Source organism: Chrysochloris asiatica, unplaced genomic scaffold (genome assembly GCF_000296735.1).
Source record: "Chrysochloris asiatica unplaced genomic scaffold, ChrAsi1.0 scaffold00262, whole genome shotgun sequence".
NCBI lineage: Eukaryota > Metazoa > Chordata > Mammalia > Afrosoricida > Chrysochloridae > Chrysochloris > Chrysochloris asiatica.
The window spans coordinates 673009-690070 of record NW_006408780.1 but is presented as its reverse complement, the minus strand read 5'-3'; the positions used below and the strand labels follow the sequence as shown (position 1 = coordinate 690070).

The 17062-nt window shown below is 57.1% G+C and overlaps 1 protein-coding gene across 1 annotated transcript; it reads right to left on the bottom strand.

The window, feature by feature from the left end:
- Nucleotides 1–50: 50 nt before the first annotated feature.
- Nucleotides 51–10633, bottom strand: MXD4 (MAX dimerization protein 4). Its single transcript, XM_006874098.1, has 6 exons — nucleotides 10482–10633; nucleotides 10303–10402; nucleotides 7354–7383; nucleotides 1494–1608; nucleotides 605–767; nucleotides 51–209 (listed from the first exon to the last, which is right to left on the bottom strand). The coding sequence occupies exons 1-6, from the start codon at nucleotides 10543–10545 to the stop codon at nucleotides 52–54; spliced, it is 630 nt and encodes a 209-aa protein (XP_006874160.1). The 5' UTR covers nucleotides 10546–10633; the 3' UTR covers nucleotide 51.
- Nucleotides 10634–17062: the final 6429 nt, after the last annotated feature.

Genomic DNA, 17062 nt, shown 5'->3' with positions numbered 1-17062 from the left:
TGAAACGCTTGGCTGGGCAGGCAGGTGGGCCGAGGGCCAAGGGTACAGGACCTACGAGAGGCCAGGGCGGCCAGGCCGCCGGCAGGGGGGCCCGTAGCTGCCATCGCTGCAGCCACCGCTCTGCAGGCTGTAGTGGTCGTCCACGTCACTGCTGCTGCCCACACTGTCCAGCTCACCTGGGCCAAACTCCATGCCCTCTATGTCTACTTCTGGAGGGAACAGAGAGGGAATGGGGTCAGGAAAGATGGAGGGGGCCTGACCAGGGGCTCCCTCCAAGGAAGGCTTCCGGTTGTCTACTTTCTCTCCTGGGGGTGGGGGCACTTGGCAGGGGCCCTGAGACAGCAGATTGGCAGTACTAGGTTCCCAGGACCGTCCCTCAGTTAGGCAGGTCACCGACCTCTGTTTCACTGTCTCTGTCCGCCCCTCAGATGGACAATGAGTAATGAACACGCTTTTCACAGGAGGGGCCTAATGATGCTCAGATCTCGCCCACTTGCCTCATCTGCCCTTCAACATGATCACACACACCCCTACACACAAACACACACCCGGCCCTCCCAGACTATTTCCCCAGCCAGGCAGCTGGCTGGCCCCCGGCTCCCACCTTGCTCGGAGTCGTCAGTGGAAATGGCGGAGCCGGTGCTATCCGTACGCACACGCTCCACGCTCTGCACAGACAGCTGTTCCAGGCGCCGTTTCAAGAAGCGGTGCTCACGCTGCAGCTGCTCCTTGATACTCAGCGCCCGGCGATCCTGCTCCTCCAGTTTCTGGGGACATGGGGGGGGGGGGGCGGGTGAGCCATGGAGCATCCCGATCCCGCTCGTCACAGCCAGAGGGGTCACCCACCAGCCCCACGCAGTCTGTCAACTGGCCAGCAAAAGAACGCCCAGCCCCCTCAGTTGGGTACACACCCCCTGCACATCCCAGGGAGGCAGCTGAGATGCAGCCAGGTTCGAGGTGCTCACACCCACGCAGAGAGAGGGAGACCCTCAGGGCTTAGACCCCGTTTTATTGTTAAGTGCTCTCAAATCGGTTCCAACTCACAGAGACCCAGCATAGGGTTTCTGAGGATGCACAACTGTGTGAGAGCAGTAAGCTTCAGCTTTCTCTTGAGAAGCAGCTGGTGAGCTCCAACTGACAATCTTGTGGTTCCAAGCCCAGTGCTTTTCTTACAGAGCCACCTTGCTCCCTGAGATGCCCTATTCGGCCCAAACGTCCCAAGATCCTATACCACAAACCTCTCTCCACTCTCCTCCTTCCTGCATCCTGTCCCTGCCTGCCTGTCCTGCCCCTCTTCCCTACCCATGTCCAGGTCACGTCACGCCTGTGACCTCAGCAGCTCGAGCTGCTGCCAGTCCGCCCACCCCCAACCATCAAGCATGAGCATACACACACACACACACACACCCCCAATGACCTCCCGTGGGCACCTGCCTGGCAGCTCCCTCCCAGGGCCCAGGCAGTCTGATGGGGCGGTGGGTGCGCCAGCTCACCTTAATGTGCATCTTGGCGCGCTTCAGCAGGCTCAGCGTGGTGTGGCGTGTGCTGTCGGGACCCAGCGGCACCAGCTGCTTCAGCTGCTCCAGGTACAGCCTGAGCTTGGCTCGTCTGAAAGGCCCAAGAGAGCACCCTGAGGTCCTGACGGAAGGCCCAGCACAAACCCCATCATCCAGCTCCGACCGCCAGATGCAGCAAGTCACGAGGGCCCCTACAGCCCTCCAGTGTCCAAGTAAAGGAGATAGCTGTGGCCTGAGCCCATGAGGCCAGCTCAGCCCACCACGACTCGCCCAGGACCCCAGAGCCCTGCCAGGGTGCTCATCTCTGCTGCCACCACACTCTACCCAGGAGCCCAGGAAGCCTGGGAGGCTGGATAGATGCTGCCCCACCTTCGCCAAGTGCAAAGTATTCTGTTCATTCTTGTCACTACAGAAGCAAGGCTCATTCAGGGCAGGTGGCCAAGGTCTGGTCGCTCCTGATCCAATTTCCCCAGGTTTGGAATCCTTTGGTAACTCCATTCCAGAGTCATCCCCGTGTTCAAAGAGACAAATGCCTTGTTGTCACAAGCTGGAACCTTTACACTAGGTGCCGTGCCTCAGACTCCAGACATGTTTGGCAGGATTCATTCAGAAGAGGGCCTGGGATCCCATGCTCAGCACACCCAAGTCTCTCTAGGACCCCACCCATGTTCATGCTTCACCACTTCACTGTTCAACCACCAGGGCAGCACCTAGAGCATACTAGCACAACTAGGGCCTGGGGGTATCTGCCTGCCCTGAGGCCATATCCAGCCTTGGCTAAGGATCACGTCTGACTCAGGGACCTGTCAGGTGAAAGGCCCATCCACTACTGCGGAGCTGATTCTGACGCATAGAGACCTTACAAGGTGGACAGAGAACTGCTCCAAAGGGGCGCTAAGGTTGCAATCTTTAAGGAAGCCGACTACCACATCCTTCTCCCTTGGAAGTGCTAGTGTGTCCCAACCATTCGAGTCAGCAGATGAGTGCTTAACCGCTGCACCACCAGGGCTTCTACGCAAGGTCCAAGGGCCAAGCATCATTCTGAGCTTCTGCCCACCTCTCAGCAAGCCAGCCATCGCCTGAGCAGTACCATCATTCCCATCTGGCCCGTTTTCCAATGCACTGGTAAACCCACCATCGCCAGGTCCCAGACGCCCTTGGAGGAAAGGGGCAAAGATAGCCTATGACCCATGAGAAGGAGGGGGCAGCTGGATGCCGGGATGGAGCCCCAGGCTCAGCTTGCAAGCAAAGCCGGTGCAGACAGGTGATAACAGCCTCACCTGGGACCCTTGTCCATACAGCACCTTCCCAACCGCACACCTGCTTACATACAGCTCCATGGTGCCTAAGTTTCCTTGGTTACCCGGCAGGAAGGAATTTCAGGCCACAGGGCTATGCTCTGGGCATTGGAACCTACATGGAGAACTGAGGGCTAGGCAGGTCTCAGACCCTTCTGATGGCTGGGGGAGTCCTTAGAGATGCTCCTTCCTAATGGTCACAGATACGGAGAGAGGGGTATCATGTAGCGTAGCTGCCGAATTCACTGCAGGCCCCCAGCCACTGCTTCCCAAACACCCAGCGTATCGCACAGCTCAGGATCGGCCTCCTCGTCTCTAGTAGGGACGACTGCTGCATTACAGCAAAGCCTGCCAAGCACCCCCAGCACTCCACACTGGGGACACAGTTCACAAGTGGAGATGGTGAGCTGGTACCAACTCATGTTACTCCAAAGGATTTTCTTGCTGGCAATAAGAGACAGCCAGGCCTGTCTTCCACAGTGCCAATGGGTAGGTTCAAACTGCCAACCTCTGTTGTTGTTGTTGTTGTTATGTGCCATGGAGTCGGTTCCGACTCATAGCGACCCTGTACAGGGTTTTCGAGGCTATAAATCTTTACGGGAGCAGAAAGCCTCATCTTTCTCCCGCGGAACAGCTGGGAGTTTCGAACTGCTGACCTTGTGGCTCGCAAACCGATTCGTAACCTCTAGGTTAGTGTAAACTACTTGCGCTACCTCGGGTCCATCCACTCACCATAGAAAAAGCACAAGGGCAAAAAACCCCAGTGCCACCAAGGCAATCTGGACTCACAGCAACACTATGGGGCAGGGTTTCCTAGGCTGTTGGGTTTATGGAGACAAGACTATTGCAGCTTTCTCATATGGGTGAACCGATGAATTCAGATCACCCGTCTCTGCTTAGTATAACCACTGCACTGTTGGCCAGATAGTAAGCGGCAATTTTTACCATCCACCATTAATCCCACAAGGAGCACGTGATCTCAGCGGAAAACTGAGAACACACAAACAAATCGTTACACAGAAACCAAAGCGATGAAAAAGACCCCCAAATGTCACCACCCAGAAACCATCTCACTTTCATTTTAGTCGGCCCCACCATCGTGCATCACGAATGTGAAACGTAAAAATCAAGATAGAGAATCACATCTGCAACAAGTGACCCAATTTTGGCTAAAAAAAAAAAAAAAAAAACTGGACGCACACGAGACTCAACAGAACACAGGAAGCGCTGGGAGCGTGCACTGCCAAGCGATGCGGTCAGTCAGGTTTATTTGTGCAGCCCTGTGCTGATTCCTGGCCCAACTCTTCAGTGTTCACAGAACCACATGTTACATTCTCAATCACAAAAAGACACATTTTGTACAGGAAAGGACAAAACACAGCTGAAAGACACAGAACAGCGGGACAAATATTCAAAATACATACAAATGACAAACAGTATCCGTAACATTTCGAGATTAAAAATGATTTTAAAAAAAGAAGAAGAATATGCATCTCTTCAACAGAAAAATGGACAAAGGACACAGACAGGCAATTCGTAGGACACAAATGACTAAAAACTGTCCCCTGTAAAAGCTGATCCCATCTCCCATGGAATCCAAGGAAGGAGAGGCTGATTTGGCCAGAGGATGGGCACAGGAGTCCCGGAAGGGCCATCTGGCAATCACTCGCCAAATGAAGTCAGCTCTTAGTCTCTGACCAGCATGTCTGCTTCTCGGGTTTTCATCCTACCGAACACTCCCCACAGGGACGCAGAGATCCATGAGCAACAATATTGGCTGCACCGCCGTTAGTCCTCAGTCACCCGCGAGTTTGTCACCAGGGAAGCCCAGCTGAGGATGCTGTGTATGCATCATAGCCCAGGCAGCAGAGGACAGCACAGACGACGGAAGGCAGCCGGGGACCGAAGGTAGACGGCACGCGAAAAAAGTGTTAGGAAATCACAGATTGTAAAACCCGTCTTATGCAAGTTCAATTAGAAGGTTAGTACTCCCGAGAAGAAAGCCAGAGATGAGGGGCATCTTTGGGGCTTCTAAGGGAACTGGGGGTTGTCAAGGTGCCCTGTGACATATTCTAACAGACCACTTAGAAATCACCATTCTTCCAGAGACAGAAAACAATAGCATGCAACTGTTTAAAACCCACCCAGGCCCGGGGACGTGTAGAGCTGGAGTTTTAGGGTGGGCTCGACAACTTGGGGTGGGGGTGGAGATACAAAGAGCTAGAAAGGATGACTTCTCCCATGCCAGCAAAGGCCACAGTCAGCAGCCAGAGGGCACCCTAGGGGGTCACCAGAGTCAGCAGACCTGAGGGTGCTGCTTGTCTATGAGGAAAGGACAGGGAGGGGAGCTGAGGCAGCAGAGGGAGGGGAACAGGCTCTGCCCAGGATCTTGCTGACCCCTCACCTCCTGGGGAAGTCCCTGTGGGTTCAGGAGGAAGGACCCCCTAGAAAGGTTGTTCGGGATTCACAGCAGCCCTGGTCACTAGAGGCAGACCCAGCCCTTCACACATGCCATTCCCGTCTGCTGCTCCGAGTCCTCACTTCTCAGAGGGGGACACAAAGGGGCCAAGGGGCCTTCGCTCCCACATCAGGGTCCTTGCGTGTCAGGGGCAGGGTCCTAGACCAGCAGGCTTGGATGCCAGGGAAGTGGGTGGCAATTCTCTCCCAGGTTGGGGGGCACGTTCCCTGCTCTTTACCTTTGCTTTGACAGCTAACACCTGCTCCTGTGTGCTTTATAAAGGCTGTAGCCGGAGGCCCCGAGAGGCAGCTGCCCAAGGACCATGCAGAACCCTGGGCTCCACCTACGGGCCTGCACAAATGCCTGGGGAGGGGGTGTGTGTGGGCCAGGAGCCACACTGAGGGGCTGGGCGGTAGGTGGAGAGAGAAGGGAAGGAGGGCTGGGGCCCATTTCCACACAGGTGAAGCTAGTGTCACTGGCCAGCAGAATGCCTTCCTCTGTAGGACACTGAGGGGGCTGCAGGCCCCTGAGAAGGGAGGCAGAACAGGCCAGGGTCAGTCCAGAGCTCCACACCAGGAAGAGACTAGAAGTTCATGTGGACCCCCAACTGAGGGAATGCTCCCAAGGAGGGCGGGGTTTGAGTCCTGCCTCCCTAGGGACTGGCTAGGCAGCCAAGCCAGGTGTTTGAGTATCCTTCCTATAGTCAGAGGTCAGGGCATTGAGCATCAGAGCCAGCCCTAGGCACCGCCACGGCCAAGGCCCCACTAGGGACCGAGCAGCTGGAAGGGGTTAGGCGACGAGGCTTCCCACCACCCTTCTAGAACTCAAAAGGGTCCCATGAGCCCCAAGCTATGGGTAAACCCTGGGAGAAGGTGGCAGAGGTCAAAGTTGGGGTCAAGGAATAACTAGCTGCAGGAGCCAGTGGTCAGAGGTCAGCTCTGTCCTCCCCTCCTCAGGTACTGTGTCTACCCAGGCTCCTGCGCCCCAGTCAAGACCAGGCCCATCCCTTCTGGCCTGGGAGTTAACACTGGGGCGTGCAGGTCTTTCTCATGGTTTCTGCACCTGCCCCCACTTCGGGGGCCCCTAGGGAGCCCCCAATCCCCACACACAGCCAGTCCAGGAAGTGCAGCTTCTCAGAGAACAGAGTGTCCTGTCCCTGCCCAGTGGCCGCCCAGTCAGAGGCCAGAATCCCAGGAGAGCGGAAGTTGGTGCTGCTGTGGGCGCAGACACGGGCGGAGGTGGGATACAGAGACCTGGCCGGGTGCCAAAGCTTCTGGAAGCAAGTTGGGGAGGGCTGGGCTTGGATCCAGATACCCACCCCTCAGCTGAGGAGAAGAGGAAGGGATGGCCCGTCTTACAGATGGGAACAGAAAGCTACCATGGTCACCCCTTATCAAAAGCATGGGGCTCTTGCCATCGGGGCTGCCCCTGCACACATCGCTAAGCCCTGAGATCAGCGAGGGCATCCATCACACCAACAGTCTCCCCAAAGTGCCCTGAGCTGGCACACACCTTGTCCCCACCTAGGTGGTCCACATGGGCATGAGCGGTGTCTGGCACCCAGGAAAAGGGTCGAGAGCTGATACAGGCATAGGGGGGCTGCCCAGGGACCTAGCCTGTAGTGGGTGGGTATCACAGGGGACATGCCCTGCACCAAAGGGCCTGGGACAGGCTGCCCAGCCCACTGCCCACTGGACAGGACTCTAGACTGGGCTCCAGTAAGAAAAGGTCCCCAGGAGGAAAGCCCCCAATCAACAGGGTCAAACGCTCCTGGCCAGCAGCAGAGGTCTGCTCCAAGGCGGATCCATTCCCTCCTCTGAGAATCTCACAGCACACAGCCCTGTCTGAGGCCATGATCCCCACCCCCACGATCTGGCTCTGGACCAAGCTCCAAAGAGCAGGGACTGACTGAGCCCCCTCCCCCTGCCTCCCAGGCCGATCCTTCTCAGAAGGGAGGCAACGAGCAGAGCCACACCAGGTCAGAGAGTTGGCCGCAGTGTCCCCCTTAGCAGAAAGGGACTAGACAGGTGCCAGACAGCTCACGTTGGGGAAGATTAGGTGGGGGCGAGATGCTACTCACCTGTGCTTCTCAAGTTCATTGTGTGAAGACCTGTGCAGAGAAGAAAGTCAGCGTCAGCCTGACCACCGGAGCACAAGGCCCTCATAGGCCTCTGTCCCCACCACCCCTGACCCCTCCTCAGGGCTCCGGGGATCACAGGAAGGGGTGGAGGAGGCCCAAGGGACATCAACAGCTGGTCTTGTTGATCTGCTCTGTGGTGCCTAGGTAGCGGGAGCACCTAGTCTCCTGCCTGCTCATGGGAACCAGGAGGGTCCCTGAAGCTAATGTGGGTCAGCAGAGGGCCAGAGCCCTGCTGAGCAAAGGGGCCAGGCCTTTCAGAAATAGGCAGTCCTGTCCTCATGCTGTGGGGCAGCAGCCGAAGCCAGACTCCACTGACAGCTGAGACTGTCCTGTACGCCTCGTCCTGCATGATCCCAGCCCCACTGAGCCAATGGGGACACCAGTGGAGAGCAGTCCCAGCAGGATTAGCCCATAAGAGGACCTCTTGGACGTGGACACTTCCCGGACCAGTGGTCAGTGACACTGTGTCTGCCAGAGGAGGATAATGAAGCAGGGACCAAGCCCCTGGATTCAGAGAACCCAGAGGCCAGGCAGGGCCCCCCTAAACCAAACCCTACCCTCTCCCTCACTCCTCCCTGGAGTTTTCACGGACTACTGCCTGCCCAGACTCTCCCATTCCAGAGGTTGGGCGCTGGGGTCTTCCGTGCAGAAGTGGCCACCCATCCACCTACAGCCTCCCGTCTCCCATAAGGCTCAGTGGGCATCCCAGGACAGTCCTCAGACCCAGGTTCAAATCCTTGAGGGTCTGCCTGTCACCCAGGGCCGCTGGGACCAGGCAAGGGCTCCTGACCACCCACCAGGTATTGTCCCTCAGTGGGCACTACAGCCAGTTATGGGGCAACTTCCCCAAAAGGGAGGCCGAGAGAGCCCATCCCTTCACAGGGTGACCACTGGCTGGACCCCCAACCTGGAGGCAGAAGGTACTCCTAGGGCACAGGAGCGGATCCCGAGCCCCTGCTGTATCTGAGATGTGTGGGAACAACTCAGAAGAGACAAATCACTTGGGCTGGTGGGGGGGCACCCTGGTCCCCACCCACACACCACACTGCACTCAGGTGTCTTACAGGCTTCACCTGACTTTCTCACCTCAACCTGTGGGCAGTGCTCTTCTCTCCCCTTTTCAAATGAAGCAGCCCCTTCTAAACCCTGCTCCACAAACAGCCTGCAGCACCCCACCCTCCCCCCAACCCTGTCCCAGTGGCACCCCAGACCCTCCTCCTCTTGGCAAGACAAGCCTTACTGGCCCAGCCTTCCAAATTCGGGGTCCCCAGCCCATGTGGTCTGCAATGCCCAAGCTCATGGGGGCCAGCACAGTTTGGAAAGTGGTACCCAGTACAGGTACTGACTGGAAGCCTCAGGCTGGTCCAGGCCCTACGGGCGAGAGGACACTGTGGGAGGCTAGCCCACACAATGGGAGCCTGCTCTGCCCAGCGAAGCAGAGGTGTGCCAGGTGTACAGACCCTCCCATTGCCTCCCTCTGAGTCTGCAAGGTCTCGATCCCATCAGCCTGTGGAAGCATAGGCCCCACCTCAGAATGGGTTTTTGTCAAGTCCCCTTGAGTCTACTCCAACTCATGGCCACCCTGTTTAGAGTTCTCAAGGAGCTGTGGTTCAAATCGGCCTGTGGTTCAGTGCTTATCCTATACAGCACCGCACCAGAATGGGAGACACCCAGAACTGGCATCTCAACCTCTCTGTGCCTCAATTTCCTCAGCTGCAAAACAGTGACAACTGAGCACCCACCTCCTTATGGGTCCTGGTGATGATGAGCAAGCTGTCTTCTGGTTATTAGCATAGGTTTCCACCCCATGGAGCCTGAGGGCATGGCCACAGCGGTGCTAAGGCAGCAGGACCCCGGACTGCTTAACCAGGAGGCCAGGGCAGTAGCCTCTGACTCTCACATCCTGCCCTGCACTGTCCCCTTCAAGGGACGGCTGGTTGGTACTCAGAGATGAGGCAGACAGAGACTCAAGTAACTCTTGGCCAGACCCAGGGCGCCAGAACGTCACACGAGATGGGTCCCTGTGCCAGCCTTTCTGTTTCTCAAGAATAGGCAGGCCACAGGAATGGGCCGCGCCCTCTGCCAGGGGGCCCCAGAGCCCCCCACAAGCGCAGCTCCCAGTCAAATGACTGGGGAGCAGCTAGACCCAAGCGAGCCCTTGGGCAGTGCCAGACCCCATGAGACCCACAGATCTGCTTCTCCCCAGCTGGGATGTGCACCCCAGCTCTGGATGTGGATGCAAGGCCTGAGAATCAGACTTGGGGTTACTGGCACCAGGTGGTCGTTCCTGGCAGCTTGCTCCCTCCTAGAGGTCCTAGGGGCCCTTCGCCATCACCCTGCCCACTTTAAAAGAACACAAGGCCACCCCTGCACTTGTCTTTGGAGTCTATAGGGGCCAGAGGGCAGGGCTCCCCAGCTTTCTTTGTCTAGGCACCTTGGGGGGAGGTCGCCTTGGCGACAGTTGGAGGGTGGGGCAGGGCACACAGTCCACCCACCCTCACGCGGAGAGAGGGGCCAGAGGGGCCCCGCCAGTAGCCTCAGTCTCCCGGTGCCCAGGGGATACCAGCCGGAGCCCACTGACAACTTTTTTCCTTCCTGGAAAAGTCCAGAAGGACTCGGGGGACGGGGGCGCGGCTGTCTGGGGACCCTGCGGCGGGCGCTGTACGCGTGGCACTGTTTACGCGAGAGGCCGGGAGGCGCGGCCGGCAGGAAGATGGCGACGGCGCGGGCGGGGCACGCCGCCGCTGGGCGCACCGCCTCCTCCAGGCTGGCCGCCGGGGCGCGCGGCAGGCCCGGGGCTGCGGGCCCGGGGTCCGAGTGCGGGAGGAAGCTGGCAGGGTCAGGCTGGACGCGACCCCGGCGCGGACGGCAGGGGGCGGGGGACAGTACCTGTTGTTCGGGGCCTTGCGCACCAGGCCAGCCGCCTTTGTTTTCTTCCTGGCGAAGTCGCCGTCGAAGGGCAGCACCGACGCGTAGCCGTGTTCGGCCTCTGCGGACAGACGGCGCGGTCAGCAGGCCCGCAACCCCCGCCGCCCTCCCCGCGGTTGGCGCACAAAGGGGTACGGTACCTCGGTCCCTGCGCTCCAGATACTCGGCCGCCTCCAGCAGGATCAGCAGGGAGTTCAGCTCCATCCTCGCGCGCCCGCCGCCCGCCGCGTCCCCTGGACGCCGGCGGCCTGCCCGGCCTGGCCCGCTCCGGCCCGCTCCCGACACTCCGCCTCCACCCGACCCACTCCTGGCGGCCCTGCTCACTGCCCGCCTGAGCTGCCCGCGGCGCCCACTTCCCCGACTCCGGCGGACTCCAACGCGCCGGGCCGCCACCCTCCGCCTCAGGCCACGCAAATTGACACATAAGGGCAAGCGGCGGCCAGCGCAGCCAATAGAAACGGGCGCTTCGACTCCGGGGGTGGGCGCCGGTGCGACTCGGGGCCAATGGGAGCGCGCCGAACGCCTCGGGCGGGGGCCGAGAATGTTGACAGATCCGAATCTCGGTGGCGATAGGCCGACCACAGTAGTAACAATTTAGAAGCCCAAGCTTAGCAACAGCACGTGGTGGCCCGGCCCCCTCGCTCGCTGACTGGCGGCAGTCATGCATGTTAAGTAGGTGCTCGGCTCCGATTGGTCTGAAAAGCCTATGTAAAACAGGGGAAGCGGACCAATGAGCTGCCGCTGGGCGTGGGCCAATGACAAGCGCTTGCGGCCGGACTCGTTGCCGAGAGGAAGGAGCGCAGCTGGGACCAACCCTGCTCTGACCGCCCTGGCCCGGGCTGTTAGGGCGCTGGCGTGGCCGGAGCGCAGACAGGGGGTCGCGACGGCTCCGAGACCTTCGCGCGCGCTTCGCGGTCTCTGCATACCTGGAGAAAGAACCTGTTGCCCCAGGCCAACTGTCTCTTGGTCCCCGCCAGCTGCAAACCTTGGTTCCAGGGAAGACAGTCTGCTTGGGGGGGCGGGTGGGAGGGCTGCAAAATGAGACCTCCTTCCCGCTGGACACCCAGAGACCCTGGAAAAGGCTGGAGCTTGTGGGGGTGGGAAGGACGCAGCCAGGCCTTTCTGAGTATCTCAATGGCTAGAGACTGAAACTCAGAGCGGAGCTGTCCAGAAGACCCCAAGACTGAAGAAGAAGCGAAGATCGGCCGCCACCAGTGGGAGGGGTACCCGAAAACGGAGGTCTGTGCGCTGTGTGGTGTGAAGGACCGGTAGAGAGAAGCTGGTCTCCTCCGTCCAAGGAGGCACTTCCCAGCCATGAGAATTGCCCTACATGGAAATGGGAAGTGAGCTGTCTCAAGATCTTGGCTGGCAGGTGCCCTTAGGGACCCTTGACCTTCCCGGTAGTACAGTGAGAGGTGGGCCCCTTGACTGGGCAGCGCAGGCCTTGGACATGTCAGGGGACCACCAGGCTGCGTAGTGTGGGGTAGGTGACCCGATGCCCCAGGCGTTCTAAATGGGAATGAGATGGTGATGCAGCCAAGGAAACAAGAAAAACTATTTTTAAAACTCAGCGCGTTCCTCCCAGGGTCCACTTAATGCTTTAAAGTATGACCTTGTGTATTTCCTCATCTCCAACATGTTGCTTTTGTTAAGTGCCTTGGAGTTGGTTTGAGGGACCCTTTATAGGGACTTGTCCAGGGGCTCCCTGCAGATTAGCGTTCCCACAGGTGGCACCAGAACTGTTGACACACAGGGAGACCAAAGAGAACTCCTTGCCCAGCCCTGTTGGCTGCAGTCTGGCTCTAGCTGTGAAGTGGGGTCAGGAATGAGACCTCCACAGTCAGATGCTGCGACCAGGCAGCCCTCCATAGGCAGCACATCAGCCAGGACCCTTCCTTCTCCTGTCCCGCACACACATCCGAAATATGAGCTCCACACTGTGGTCTGTAGGGCTGCCCAGGGCTGTGCAGGGTACAGGACACCCTGACTCTGAGACGCAGGAAGGACCCAGGCTCTGGGGTGAATGCGTGTGGCCCAGGCAAGATCCCCCACATCTGGTCCGCACTTGGCAAGCATGCTCCATCCTGTGTGGGCACCTTGCCCTGTGTAAGTGCACCTGCTGGGCACAATGCCCCTAGCTCTCCTGCAGCATGATTGTGCCAGAACAGGTAGTACAGTGTCTGGGTGTGAATGTGGGGAGCAGTGTGTGAACCCAGGATGGAGGAGTTCCACACTTCCCTCCAGCCACACCCTGAACTGCACTTCCCTAGCGCCTGCCCCTGGCCATCTGTGTGAGAGGTCAGAGGAGGAGGTGCGATAGGAAGGACTGAACATAGGGATGGGACCAACTAGATGAGGACAAAAGGGGAAGCAGAAGGGGAGGACAAGACAGGGTGACCTCAAGTGACGATAGTCAAGGGGTCGACACCTGGTAGTGTTGCTTGAGGGAAGAGGCTTCAGGGGCTAGCATGTGGGGCCTGCAGCCCCCATACCTGCAACACTGGGTCTGGAAGGCGGGAGACCAGAAGCAGGGGAGAGAGACCTGGTTCTCTGAAGCTCCCCAGTTGGTGCTGTGGACATGGGTTCCCCACAGGGTTCTACCCAACAGGAGCGAGGCCTCCCCTGGGCCCAGGCTGGAGCAGGTGCCTCCTCCACACCCTGGTTTGTCCCCTCCCCAAAGTAGGGAGCTGTCCTGGCGGAAACAGGCTAAACTTTTGAGGACCAGAGACAGCTCTCCCTCAATCCCTCCTGGGAACCCACTGCCTCGTCCAGGTCCGGCCTCCCCACAGAGTACTAAGACACATACACAGAGTCCCCCAGGGACCCTCCACCATGCAGTCTTCCTATATACCCCCAAACCCCAGCTCACTGCCCTGAGGGGGCTCCCAGTCATTCCCACCTGCCCCAGAAGCTGCCACTGTAGGCTGTCCTTTCTGGATTTTTTTCCCCACCTCTCTCCTCCGTGCCTTACTACTTATACAGGTCTAAGTATAAGACAAGGATGCTTAGACCTGCCTCTTAGGGTAGCTGAGGATGAAATGAAGGCTTCCTGGTCCAGAAGCTTGGGAAAGGCAGGCTTCCCGCACCACCATGAACCCACGAGGGGCTCCATGCCCCTAAGGAGACCTCCTGGAAGAAGTCTATAAAATGCTGCTCCCAGCCTCACTCTCTGAATGGACCGGGCCCCTGATGATTTGAGAGCATGCCTGTGGCTTTTCAGGGTGTCTGAGGGCTTTAACACAGCATCAGGGCACACCCCCACCTGAATGGGAAACTTGCCAAACCCTCCCCCTCAAGAGCCCCTTTCTTCTAACACCAGGCTGACCAGGTGCTGGCCACATCTTTGTCCTGACTTTGATTATCCCAGTCACTGGTGTAGGGCTCTGCTGACACCAGCGTCCCCAGCTCAATCCCTGGGGGGCAGGGGGTGTGTCTGGTTCCAAGGGTTCCTTTGGTCTAGAGTCTGATCTGTGGGACCTGGAGACAAGGAGCCCAAGGTCTAGAGAGCCTTTACTCTGCCCAGGGTCTCTCTGAATGTTTCAGTGGCCTGGTGTGTGCCCAGGCCAGCTTCTCCTAGGACCCGAGGCAGAGAGCTGCTGGATCCCTCTTGGGAGCCTGCTCTGACTTCAAGTCATACCATAGACCTTGGACAAGTCGCTTAACCTATCTGAGCCTCAGTTTCCTTCACTGTAAACTGGGGGTGACGGTGGGAGGAGATGAAGACGCAGATTGTTGTTGTTGTTGTTAGGTGCCATCGAGTCAGTACCGACTCATAGCAACCCTATGTACAACAGAACAAAACACTGCCTGATCCTGGGCCAACCTCACAATTGTTGCCACACTTGAGCCCATTGATGCTGCCACTTTGCCAATCCGTCTCGCTTGGGGGTCTTTCTCTTTTTCTCTGACCCTCCACCTTACTCATTAACAACCTGTGATATGCAGATGATACAACCTTGCTTGCTGAAAGTGAAGAGGACTTAAAATATTTACTGATGAAGATCAAAGAGCACAGCCTTCCGTATGGATTGCATCTCAATATAAGGAAAACAAAAATCCTCACCACTGGACCTATAAACGGGGGAAATAAGTCTCCAAAATACAAAAAGAAGCTAGTAAAATAGAAATGAACAAAGATGTAGTAAAGTGTTGAACCAAATCCACTGTGGAGTCAGTTCCAACTCATAGGGACCCAAGATGGGGCTTCCCAGGTTGTACATCTTCACAGGACCAGCCTCTTCGTTCTCCTTCCCGGGCAGTTTTGGGTCTTGTTCACAGAGTCACAAGGGTGGGGGGCAGCTGGGTACAGGCCTGAGGTGACTGCTTCGGCAGGCCCAGGAGAAGCAGGGTGCCTCTGCAGTGGGGTGAGGGAGAGCAGGCACCTAGCCACCTGTGGATTGAAGAATAGTGGGAAATGTGGAAAGTTGCAGCGTGGCTGTCCTATGGCTCAGTCACTTGTAAGCAGGAGGAGTTCTGAGTTTCCCCCAGCCCCCCTCCCAACCCAGCAACACCCCCACTCCAAATCCAGCCCATGCCTGCAAGCCCCAGCCTTCAACAGCATCCCTGGGTGCTCCAGACTGCCACAGGCCAGAGGTTCAGCTTCCAGCCCAGGCACTGATGGCTACAGAGGGGCACTGCCCAAGCAGAGGGGCTACAGCTGGACCCAAGCCTCAGAACTGCCTGAAGAGTGAGAATCCCCAAGAGAGAACAGGGCCGCGTGGGAGGGGAAGCATTTTCCCAGAGAAAACATTCATCACATGTTTTGTTTGACTTCATGTCCTCTTGGATGTCTTAGAAAGTAGCCCCAGGCTATAGCACAGGCGTACGATGATTTTGTGTCCACTGTCCTAAGTCACACTATAAGCCCCCATGAAACAGCAGGTGAAGTCCAAATTATCCTTGAGTAATAAAATCTTTCATTTTGGATCTCTGAAAAAAAAAAAGGTTTGCACTGCTGACCTTGCTTGCCCTGCAATACCACCAGAGCTCCCTAATGAAGTGTCTACATAACTTAAGTCCTGGTGACACAGTGGGTTAAGCCACTCACCGCAAGGTTGGTGGTTCAAAATCACCAGCTGCTCTTTGGGAGGACAAGAAGCTATCCGTCTGCTTCCATTAAGATTTACAGCCTTGGAAACCCTTAAGGCAGTTGTGCCTTCTACCAGACTCACAGAAGTAAGTGGTGGTGGTGGCTGTGTGCCGTGGAGTCGGTTCCAACTCATAGCGACCCTGTACAGGGTTTCCGAGGCTATAAATCTTTACGGGAGCAGAACACCTCATCTTTCTCCCACGGAACAGCTGGTAGTTTCGAACTGCTGACCTTGCGGTTCACAGCCCAATTCGTAACCACTACGCTACCAGAGTGTGGTATGTAACCTAACATGGCATCAATATTATCATTTCATTTAAAATAAGAAAAACATACCTTCTATTTGTGAACAACTGTCCGAGTGGATTCCTTTCCCTTTACAAGGTTATTCCACTAAGCTTGGATTCCGTGGGGACAATTTTGATGATTGTAAATTAACTACGTGTAGCCCAAACGGCCCCAAAGTAAAACATAAGATTACCTTTGAAAAGTTTCAGCAGGGCTAAAAGGAGTTGTGAAGGAGGGTTGTGAGTGCAGCAGATTTGGGCGCTTGCTAGAGTGTTAGGGTGCTCCCCCATACCTGCATCTTCTGCAGGGAGATCCCACCTCAGGCACCTGCAGGTCACTTGACCAAGGTGGCATCTTTAGTATTGGATCCTAGGGTACAAGCCTCCTCTAATCTCAGCTGGGTGTCCTGAGGGCCTAGGTTGGGGGCCCTCAATTCCCCACCCCAGGCCATGGTCTTTCCAGAGTGCACCTGGGTGTGTGTGGCCCGAGACGCCCTCTCACAGGGTGCAGGGCCCTCTCTGAATCACAGCCCACTGGCCTCAGCTGGGAAGACATGTCCCTCCTGGGTCCTCGGAGGGAGACAGACACATGCTCAGTATAGTGACCATGGCTCTGATGGAGGCTCCTCTTGGTCCCAGGCATGTCCCCTGAAAACAGCCTCAGCCCCAGCAGCCCATCCTCCTGTAGGACCCTAAGGAACAATGTCCTCCCTTGCTCCAAACTCTTCCATGGCTCCCTAGTGCTCTCAAGAGGAAGCCCGGCATTTGGTGACCCAGCCTCGCTTCCAGCATCCCTGGAAGGGTCATCTTTTCTGACTGCCCACGTCTCTGCCTGTGTTTCCCTTCCTATAGCATACGCACCTTGCTCTTCATGGACACCTCCTCATATCCAAGGCGCCCCGCTGAGGTCCCTAAGGCAGAGTGCCCAGCTTGGCCCACTTAAGCTCAGACTCTAATATCCTGAGAGCCCCAACTGATTGAGGAACAATTACATTGTTGTTGTTGTTGTTAAGTGCTATTGAGTCGATTCTGACCCATAACGACACTTTATAGGGTTTCCAAGGAGCAGCTGGTGAGCTTGAACCACCAATCTTGCAATTCAAACGACTTTGCAGTCTGACACATTAGCCCACAGTGCCATACAATTACATCACACCAGTGAAAACACCCAAAGGCCCTCTGGAGCTTGTGTCTTTCCGCCTTCATGGCACGCCTGTGTACTGAGAGGCGCCACAGTGACCCAGAACTACACCTACTCTTCGGTACCCCCACCTGTTATCCCAGGTTCAAGGTCAGGAGAGGTTCCTAGATGGGTGCAAAGGGTCCCTTGTCTGGGCACCAGTGG

Excerpts from the sequence above, each read along its gene's own strand:
- MXD4 (XM_006874098.1), bottom strand. The coding sequence starts at position 10,545 with ATGGAGCTGAACTCCCTGCTGATCCTGCTGGAGGCGGCCGAGTATCTG. Across the intron at positions 7,384-10,302 it reads CGCAAGGCCCCGAACAACAG|GTCTTCACACAATGAACTTG; the intron begins GTACTGTCCCCC and ends TTCTCTGCACAG. Across the intron at positions 1,609-7,353 it reads AATGAACTTGAGAAGCACAG|ACGAGCCAAGCTCAGGCTGT; the intron begins GTGAGTAGCATC and ends TGGGCCTTTCAG.